The 11455-nt window shown below is 35.2% G+C and overlaps 1 protein-coding gene across 1 annotated transcript; it reads right to left on the bottom strand.

Moving 5' to 3' along the window:
* Nucleotides 1–1528: 1528 nt before the first annotated feature.
* Nucleotides 1529–10115, bottom strand: LOC106874085 (uncharacterized). The gene is made up of 2 exons (XM_014921682.3): nt 9398–10115; nt 1529–3713 (listed from the first exon to the last, which is right to left on the bottom strand). Exons 1-2 carry the CDS (start codon nt 9855–9857, stop codon nt 3457–3459), a joined length of 717 nt encoding a protein of 238 aa, XP_014777168.1. The 5' UTR covers nt 9858–10115; the 3' UTR covers nt 1529–3456.
* Nucleotides 10116–11455: the final 1340 nt, after the last annotated feature.

Genomic DNA, 11455 nt, shown 5'->3' on the forward strand with positions numbered 1-11455 from the left:
TTTATATTCCTGCAGAACCAATGTGGGGTATAGAATATGGAATATACAATATATAATATAATATACAATATATAATATAAAATAAAATAAAATAAAAATGGATGGCACCATGAAAGAAAGTATTGAATGTAGATGAAATATTGAGTGTTCAATATAAAGGATCAAATATATAAATATATAAACATAAATATATAAAGGCGACTCGAGTTTCAGGGCTATTTCCCTTCGTCATGGCCGGTATGACAGACTTTAACGGACTGTTAAAGTCTGTCATACCGGCCATGACGAAGGGAAATAGCCCTGAAACTCGAGTCGCCTTTATATATTTATGTTTATATATTTATATATTTGATCCTTTATATTGAACACTCAATATTTCATCTACATTCAATACTTTCTTTCATGGTGCCATCCATTTTTATTTTATTTTATATTATATATTGTATATTATATTATATATTGTATATTCCATACCCCACATTGGTTCTGCAGGAATATAAATAAAACATAAAAAACAGACAGTGTTGGAACTCTTTTAAACAAAATAATATATTCCTCTATACACAATCATACAAAAAAACCACCTTTTTTGTATTTATTTTTACTCGCATATATATATATATATATATATATATATATATATGTGTGTGTGTGTGTGTATGTATATATATATATATATATATATATATATATATATATATATATATTATATATATATATATATGAAATGTTTGTGTGTGCAAATGAATGTCCATCAGTTTTGAAGATGAATGTTGCAGTTGTTCAATCAATACAACAGCCAACACATTCAACTGGCATAATAGAAGTGACTGAGCATTTTACAGACTCTTAATCCTTCTGATAATTTTCATAAAGAATGTGTGACAAGGCTGATCAGCCTTTTGAAATAACTGACACAGCATATCTTGGAGTCTTCTAAAAAGTTTCTGTCACCCCAAATTCATCCACAAGGCATTCCTCAACCCAAGGTTATATAAGGTAACTGACGCAAGACCAACACACCATATTAAGAGATCAAACACTGCACTGCATGACTGCAAAACAAAATTCTGAACTATTTGGCCATGCTTGCATATATATATATATATATATATATATATATATACATATATATATATATATATATATACACACAGTTTCTTATAGTTTCTTTATATACATGATCCTTTTTACCACTTGAAGGATCACATAAAACAAGATATTGTGAATAGCAAACAGTGAATGTTCAGATTTGAATGAATAAATAAACTAAGTACTCTATCTCCTGTTTGTACATCCAAACGTGTGTGTGTATGTGTCTATATATATATATATATATATATATATATATATATATATATAGAGAGAGAGAGAGAGAGAATATGAGGGATTTAGTTCACCAGTGATCTAAAGGACCTATGCCTTCACGGAAGTACAGGCCAACCTCCATATACCCTCTGGAAAAAGATGAGATGTGAACTTTATTTTCCTGTCTACTTTACTTCTTATTCTTCTATTTTATTCCTTATAAACTGTAAATTTCCTTGTCTAGAACTTTCATACATATTTACCTTGTCTCTGACAACAGAATACCCAGTGTACAGACATGTTAGCCTATCACTTGGAATATCCCAGAAACAGCTGTAAGACTTAAATTTACCCTCATTGAATTATTCTACATGACCTGAGATATTCGTCTTACTTCGTTTTTTGTTGCCCTTTTCCCCCTTATATATCATCATCATCGTTTAACGCATATATATATATATATATATATATAGATGTGGCCCAAAAGTCACTGAGGAGTTGCAATCATTGATAATTCTTTTATTTTTTTACCTTTTTCTTTACTTTTCAGGGATTTTATGGACTAGAACCTGGAAATTAATTATGAAAAAACACGGCACTGCACAACACACCCAAGTGGTGAAATTGTTCTATCAAAATCAGGGGTCTGTTATTCAAACCCAGAAAGCACCAAAGAGAATTGCATCCCATAAAGCCTTATTTCTTTGAGAACAATGATGGGAATGCTGTCACTGTGACTGGTGAGCAATACAGGTCCATGATCAAGAACTTTTTTGCGCCCAGCCATTCAAAACAGGCCCGATATGTGGTTCCAGCAAGATAGGGCAACTGCTCATACCGCAAGAAAGACAATACAGTTGTTGAGGCAATGTTTTGGAGAAAGAATCATCTCTTGCTACTGTGACATCAACTGGCCATCACATTCCCCAGACTTGACCAATCCTGATTTCTTCTTGTTGGGGCACTTCAAGGAGAAAGTTTATGTTAACAAACCAGAAATCCTTAGAACAATTGAAGGAAAATATCACTAGAGAGATCAGGGAACTGAACCCTGAAACCCTTAGAACTGTCATGGAACATATTTTGGAAAGGGTATGAATGTGTGAAACTGAAAATGTGTGAAGCTATTTAAAAGATGTCATTTTCCATACATAATGCAGAGGTATAATGAAAAAGGAGTAATGCAAATTAATCTTCACTATCTCCTCTATATTGAATTCAAATTTCATACACCTATTTGTAAAAATAAGGGAGTTATTAAAAATTAAAACCCTTCAGCAACTTTTGGGCCACCCTGTAAATATTTATACATACACACACACACACATACATATATATATATATGATGATGATGATGATATGAACAAAAATTAAAGCCCTCAATTTTAATTAGAGTATGTAATATGTAAGAATACAATACATACAGTTTCATTATTAATGATGCATAGCAAGTTTCACAGCATTATATAATATATGTTGTTCCACTTCAACATCTGTATTTACAACTAAAACCAAGATTTCTGTGATAAGTAAAGATGTTGAATCTGAACAAGAGCTATTACATAACATTGTATGTGTGTGTGTATATGTGTGTGTGTGTTAAATAGTCAAAAATTAGTGGTGTTTGCTAGATTAACATTTTAAATTCAAATTATAATCAGTCTATTGTATCCTATCAATAGTCCATACTACCCCATCAATATACAACTCTTCAAACAAGCCTTGGATTCTATTCACAGTTAATTTTGCAACACCATAATGCTTTCCGCTGTGCATTTAAGTGAATAGATGTTAAGGTTTGCAAGTTTCTCAATGATCAGTGTCTGATAAAGAAAACAATTTAAAAGGTTCAGATCTTAAGACAAGCTCTTTTGTAATATGGCAGAAGACTGAATCTCTACAGTACAGTCATTTCTATGGTAATTCTTAGAAACATAATAATCTTTCCCATAGAAAAGTTGTTATAAGCCACAGTATATAAGCCAAAACCAACAGCTAACTTGCAAGGTAAACAAGACTTAAGCTGTATATCATCATTGAGCACTGAGTGATATGATTCCAGATGAGGAATTAACTATGATAGGAAAGATCATTTTTTAAAAATAAATTTGAAAAATCTAGATGACATATATCTATAATGCTCTACAATCAAAGTTTTATATGCTTTATACAACCATTTGTATGTTTCTGGTTATTGGTCATGTCAAACTTGGTCCAAAGTAAATCAAATTCTCTTTGAAAATTTTGTACAATATCTGAATCATTGGTTATCAGTACATTCTCCAGGTTACCATTGATGGCACTGAAAGTCCAGTTAAAGGAACCATGAATTACAATTTTTCGGTCAATAACTGTGAATTTATGATGCATGAATGACGATGAGTGGTCAGTACGTACTGGAATATCTGAAAGTAAAAAAATAAATACATTAAGTACACAATAAAAATTTCAAAACATAAAATACAAATGGTATCCTTGAGTAGCTCTGAGATAAGCTGTTTTTTACACCAATGCTATACATGTACAATACTATACACCTACAGAGAATGTACAATACTATACATCTATTCAGTGATTCTTTCTTCACTACTTTAGCAAGTATGGTGAAATGTATGTTTTGCTAATAAGATCAAAAGAAAACAGAAATTGTTGAGAGTTGTCTCTTGCAGTTGCTAGAAAAATTAAAACTGTGTAGTAAGGCTTGTGCTGAGTTTTGAAACCACTTACTCAGATCCCCAGTTTAGAACCATGGCCCAACTATGTTGCTATAAAAGGCAAAGCCAGTCATGAGAAATTAACTGTGTCACCATAAAAAGCATTAACGACTATGTAAATATAATTCAACCTACCAGATCAACTGGATCAACTAAATAAATGGCAGATGTGAAAATAAGTTTGTAAATTTTCTAGGAGTTTGACTCTCTGAGTGGTTGGCGTTAGGAAGGGCATCCAGCTGTAGAAACTCTGCCAAATTAGATTGGAGCCTGGTGTTGCCATCCGGTTTCACCAGTCCTCAGTCAAATCGTCCAACCCATGCTAGCATGGAAAGCGGACGTTAAACGACGATGATGATGTTACAAAAAGCTGGGATATTGAACTGCTGAACAGAACCCCAGGTGCTACACAAAGCTGTCAGTGAGTTCTGTGATAAAGTGTTAGTACTCTTTCTATTTATTCTGTCTTTAATAACTCTGAATAATTTTCAAATAAATAACTAAAATATTTAATAGAATAAAAGCTTTTAACTATCACATTCACCCTCTCATGTATATTGTTTTATTCAAATAACTGTTGTATATATGTAAATGCAAATGTTCTGGGTAATAAAAATTATGGAAACTTATAAAAATATTAGCATGGTCATTCTCACCTTCACATACAGCCTTTATAATATTGTGTACTACCAATGATGAATTAATTAAAAAAACACACTAAAATCTCAAGTCATAATTATTTTTAATTAGCTTTTTAATGATTAGCATTAAATACATTAATACTACCTTAACAATTGTTTTTCACAAGAATAGTGTCTGAGTAATTTCTTTCATTGATTTATTGTATAAATACCACTTATTGTATTTATACCACTTATAAATACCACTTATCCACTTCAATTACATCATAGCAGTCATATTTAAAAAAAAAAAAAAGCACAGTAGAAATAACTATTTAATACCATAGCACATTATCGTTATCATCATCAGTTAATGTCTGTTTTCCATGCCATAATAGATTGAATGGTTCAACAGGTGTTAGCAGGTCAGAGGACTGTTCCAACGTCTGCTTTGGCATGGTTTCTATGGCTTGATACCCTTCCTAACTTCATTCATACGTAACACATGACCATACCAGCACAGTCGCCTCTCTTGCACACCATATTTGATGCTTCTTATGCCCAACTTTTCTCTCAGGGCATTTACACTCTGTCGTGTATGCACACTGACATTACACATCCAGCGGCTCATACTAGCTTCATTTCTTTCAAGCCTATGCATGTCCTCAGCATTCATGGCCCATGTTTCACTGCCGTGCAGCATGGCAGTGAGCAAGAAGCCCTTAGTTGCCAGCAGAGGTAGGAGTTCCTTGAACTTTGCCCAGGCTAGTCTTACTCTAGTCGCTATACTCTCAGAGCAACCACCCCAACTACAGACTTGGTCGTCTAGGTAGCGGAAGCTATTTACTACTTCTAGTTTCTCCTCCTGGCATATGATGGAATCTGTTTTCTGTACATCTTCAGTGTTTATTGCCCCAGTGCATCTGCCACACACAAAAGCTATTTTCCCAGTTAACATTCCTTTGATGTTGCTGCACCTTTTATGTGTGCATAGCTTACACCGGGTACATTGTATGGAGTTTCTATCCATGCCTTTTCTGCAGATAGAGCAGGGCCATCTACCTGAAGGGGGTTGTGATCTGACAGCCTTCCTACTTACTAAGACTTTGGTTTTTGCTACGTTAACCCTAAGGCCCTTCGATTCTAGACCTTGCTTCCACACCCTAAACTTCGTCTCCAGTTCTGGCAGTGACTCGGCTATTAGAGCAAGATCATCAGCATAGAGGAGCTCCCAGGGGCTTCCTGTCTTGAATTCCTCTGTTATTGCCTAGAGGACTATAATGAATAAGAGGGAGCTGGAGACTGATCCTTGGTGAACCCCTACTTCTACTTGGAATTCTTCACTATACTCGTTGCCAACCCTCACCTTACTGACAGCATCCCTGTACAGCTCTTACCAGCCACTCATCTATCTCCAGTTTCCACATTGGCCACCAGATAAGGGATCGAGAGATCCTGTCAAAGGTTTTCTCCAAGTCAACAAAAGCCAAGTACAGAGGTTTATCTTTGGCTTGGTATTTCTCCTGCAGTTGCCTTATCAGAAATATAACATCAGTGGTGCTTCTGCCTGGCACAAAACCAAATTGCATCTCATCTAGGCTAACTCTCTCCCTAATTAGTTGGGTTATGACCCTCTCTGTAACTTTCATCACCTGATCCAATAATTTGATACCCCTGTAGTTATTTCTATCTGAAGCATCACCTTTCCTCTTGTAGTAGTTGACTATGGTGCTGCTACACCAGCCATTGGGTATGATTCCTTCATGAACTACCTGATTTACGATGTGGGTAACAAGACCATAACCTTCACTGTCTGATATTTTAAGCATCCCAGTGGTGATTCCTGATGGGCCAGGTGCTTTCCCTATCTTCATATCCTTAATTGCTTTATCTACCTGGGTACTGTCGATTCAGATAGCTGGTCCCTCAATTAGGTCAACCTTTGGCAGACTCGCCTCCTCCCATTCATTCTCCACATTCAGTCTTTCATAATGGCTTTTCCAAGCCTCTTTCTTTGCAGAATCATTAAACGCAAGGGCACCATCATCCATGCGGACACATTTCTTTCCACTGACATCACAGTTTTCTCTCACACACTGTCTTGCAATCTGAAATACTTCAGTTCTTTGGTCCTCACGTTGCTGAACACTGACAAACTTCTTTTCTGCTACTCCCTTGGCTATATATACCCAAATTTTCACACTGTACTTCAATCTTCCACCCTGTACTCCACAGAGCCATATGCACACTCCTGTACTACACCTCATGCAGATATCCAGATGACCAACTGCACCCAGCATGACACATCCAGATTTTTACATCATATCCCACACATAAACAACCAAACTTCTGCACTGTACCCTACACATCATTCCCTATAGTTGTACCCCACACATCATTCCCTATAGTTGTACCCCACACATCATTCCCTATAGTTGTACCCCACACATCATTCCCAGACCTCCATACTGTTGCACTCTTCACAAGATAGATTTCCATTGATTACCCTACCCAAGTATGCACTAATAAAAAAAAAAAAACCTGCAGTGTGTGACGCTTAACTAACACTGAAATACACTGCAACTGGAGTAGATTTAAGCATACATCTGTTCCATATGTTTGTTAAAGCAAAAATAATAATAACTATGATGCCAGTGAAGCATTCATTCCAGACACGGGCAACATTTTTCATGAAGCAAGATACACTACTTCAAGGTTATTTTTCATTAAATCTGCAATTCAGAAAGTCATGCTAGCCACAGGCTATCTCTAATCCCTCTATTATACTTTAGCCACTCATAAACTGGGACAAAACCACTTCCATCAATACTACTACTCCTCAAGGGGTCTTTGTTTTGTAAGTTACCTGGTGACCCCCACTGGTGCTGGTGCCACACTCAGTGTACTCTGAAAAGTGGTCAGCATTAGGAAGTGCATCCAGCCATAGAAACATTGCCAAAGAAGACAATAGAGCTTGGTGCAATCCTCTGATTTGCCAACTCCTATCAAATCGCCCAACACATGGAAAATAGACTGATGATAATGATGATGATGAAAATTACAACAGAAAATTTTCCGATAAAATTAAGAAGACTAACAATAACGTTCTTCTGAAACGGTTTCACTTCGCTCATTAAACTCCCGCCAATTAGACATTTACTAATTATTTCTGTTAAATAAATCAAAAGGCATATGGAAACTGACGAAGATTCCAACTGTAAATAATATTATACAGCACAATCCAAACAAGATTGAAACAAACCAGTGTTATGTCTATCCGCTCGCACGAACTGCTAAAAATAGCAGTTAAATCATTACCAGATAACACACCAACATCTTAGAAAAGGACCCGTGAGATATGGTCCCGAATTCTTTACACATAAGGAAAAGACGTGATAGTTACAGATGGAATGCTTTTGATTTTTGGTATGCTGCATAGGGCTGACCTAGGGCTTAACAACAACACTTGAAATCACTTTCCAGACCAGGTTTAGATATTGTGAGGAAAAGAGATAAGGGAGAAGAGAAAGAGTGTGAGGAGGGGGACAGAGAAAGATGCAGCCAATCTCAAGGTAAATAATCATAATACTGGACGACCGAGAAACAGATCGATGCTTTCCTGCCATATCAATCAACAACATAATTACAAAACAGTCGTGGGTGGCTGCATTATTATAATGCGATAATAAAATTTATCACTCGGAGCAAATTAAGTTCGGGGGAATATATTTTTTTCCATTTATTTGAGACTGAACATAAAAATCCATTCGTTTTAAACCAATAAATTCTTTAAGCTATTTTAGTTGAATTACTAGCTGAAAGGTCAAAAGGTCATACAGGACAAGTAAATCGATCTAGAAGGACAATGTCAACAAATCAATAAATGTTATTCGAAAAGCCTCAATGATATAAAATCCATACAGTTGAAGTAGTGGATAGGCCATATTATTCTGTAAAGAAGGGATCGAAGAAAATATAGGGATGTCATGAACAATAAAGAATGGAAATGGTGGGAAAATAATAAAGAATAGAACTCAGAGAAAAGAGACGTAGAAAGAGGTAAAATGAAAAGTAATTAAATACAGGGATAGATATAACGATTTCATTTTGGATGACGTGGGTGGTTGATTCGATAATTTTAATCACTTCATATATGTTAAGTTTCAGCATCATCAAAAAACAAAATCCAACGAGGTAGTCTATACATGGTTGTCGATAAGCCTTGGATAAGCTCTAACCTAAGTATTTCAAGTATGACTATCCCTTTCCTGCAGTATATCTAGGACTACATTATCCAGTCTGACCTTCCCTTTAAAAGGAGGACGGGTGTAAATTAAAAGAATAACTAGCTGCTATTTTTAAAGGGTTGTGCGACCATGCAGCGGCTCAAGCCAAATCTCCCTTAAATTACACCCTACCCTCTTAGAAAAGGGAGGCTACATTGAGCTATGTAGCCCAAGATATACAAAAAGACGGAATGGTCACGGTTGGAACTGTTTAGTTGATTAGCTAAACAATAACAACGACAAAAACGCCTAAGTCACCTGATGAGTTAATACCAACTTTTCTGAAAATCTGTAGACAATTTTGGAAGATGTACAGTATAGGAACATGTGGTGTTCATACTTTTCTTCGGAGCATAAGCGGTTTAAAGCGAAACTGGAAATCTAGTCACGATTATTTAGGGTAATAACTGGGAGACAAAATCCATTATACCATACATAATAAAATAAAGATAATTGTATGTCTACTTACTGTTTGCTCTAAGTCGGTCTACTTGAGATTCACCGTCAGTTTTTTCATCATCAGTTATCACCTGAATACAGACACCTCTCTTACTCATGGCAATTAAAATATCTACAAGATCCTTGTAAGTTATGTGAAAAACACAGACACATATATATTTTTTAGCTGCACATAGACGTCGATAGATTTCACTTAAGGAAGTTTTGTAATGGGACAAAGAACAGTCAGCGCGTACACAACCAGATTCCAGTAGAAAGTTGTTCTTACACGCAATGTGTTTATCGGGAAACATAAGAACTTCAGTGAAAATTTCATCTTCATCTTCAGAACCATCGTCGCTCCGGCGGCTTTTTCGCAGCTTCTTCACTCCATAACCGTAGAGTTTGTAAGCAGTTCCAATGATCAAACCAGATGATATTAAACCCACCATAAAGGAAACAAGTGTCGGTATAATTTTTGATGGCAACATGATGGCAATGTCACAGAGGATTGCGTTAAGTTACATGTGACCAGGAGGAAATGAGTGAAAATATATTATGTGGATATAAAAACATTTGTGAGTGTGTCCAAATAGCTTAATACGTGCGTGCCGTCATGGTAGATTAATCCATAAATTTACTTCGCCGTGTTATGGACCAAAATCAAATTAGCCATCATCTGAGGAATCGGCTTCACACGAGGAAATCACACTCCTTCAGTTTCCATTCGCTTCACGGTGACTAACTAGGCGGTGCGAACTAAAAACTGTCGCTTATCTTATAAAGCACCGGGATGGCAATCAACTGGGATTAAAAATTCGTAGTTTGATAAATATTTTAGACTGTCACAGTTTCTAATCTTCAAATGTATAAAAAAATCTTATTTCCTGTTAGATAATGAGAAATTGAAAATTGTTAAATAAAATTAAGCTTTAAAACTGGAAAGTAAATTAATTTAAATTTTATTTTGAAAATATGATTGTAATGATTAGATTATCGATATCTAACATAATTGTATTGTTACGATTAAAACATTACAAAGCATTATGAAAGGTGTTTTTTTATTAACCTAGACTATGTAAGTTACCTCAAAGATAGTGTAATTCGTTTGAATTACATGAAATGGAAAGATTTCCTCCCGTCCCCTCCCCCTATTTTCTCGCAAATAATTGAGTTTTCTTTTTTAATTTTTTCCCCCAAAACCCACGTTTTCGGATACAGAGATTCCGGAAAATTGTCAAAAATCCGTATTTTGAATTTTCCACTGCCTCAACTCCCTTCCACCCCCAATTTCTTCATTTTTCACTGTTTTCCGAATCCGTAACCCTAAGATCCAAACCCTAATCCTAACCCTAAAACCATAACCCTAAAACCCTAACCCTAGCCCTAACCCTAAAACCCTAACCCTAAGGCCGTAACCCTAACCCTAACCCAAACCCTAAAACCCTAACCCTAAAACTCTAACCCTAAGTAGAAAAATGTTTGGGAATTTTTTTCGGAATCATAATCTCCATATTTTTCCGCATATTTTGAAAAAAAAGTTTTTAAAAAGTTTAAAATGAAGAATTTAGGGGTGGGTAATTTCAAAATACCGGTTTTTAGCAGATTTGTATTCTCCGTAGCCGAAAAAAAGAAATTAAAAAAAATAAATAAAGGAAGCCTTGCCTATAAGGAATATATATATATGGGTGTGTATGTATATTAGTTCGCCAACACTACACCTGATATCCCCACTGCATACGCATGCAACACATATATATCATGACTCATACACTGTTCACTTTCCTGACTTTTGTACGTTGTAGTGCACCTGAGCATTACACACATTATACACACACACACACACACATATATATATACATATATATATATATATATATATATATATATATATATATATATATATATATATATATATATATAGATATATATATATATATACATATGCATATATATACATATATATATACATATATATATATATGTATATATATATACACACACACGCATATATATATTATTTATTTGTGCGCCCTTTTAAAGCCTAGCGGGGCTCATGGGACCGATTTCTATGGCGTATGTGTCCCCC

The sequence above is a fragment of the Octopus bimaculoides genome, chromosome 2, assembly GCF_046866305.1.
Source record: "Octopus bimaculoides isolate indiv1 chromosome 2, ASM4686630v1, whole genome shotgun sequence".
Classification (NCBI taxonomy): Eukaryota; Metazoa; Mollusca; class Cephalopoda; order Octopoda; family Octopodidae; genus Octopus; species Octopus bimaculoides.

Excerpts from the sequence above, each read along its gene's own strand:
- LOC106874085 (XM_014921682.3), bottom strand. The coding sequence starts at position 9,857 with ATGTTGCCATCAAAAATTATACCGACACTTGTTTCCTTTATGGTGGGT. Across the intron at positions 3,714-9,397 it reads AGACCGACTTAGAGCAAACA|ATATTCCAGTACGTACTGAC; the intron begins GTAAGTAGACAT and ends TTTTACTTTCAG.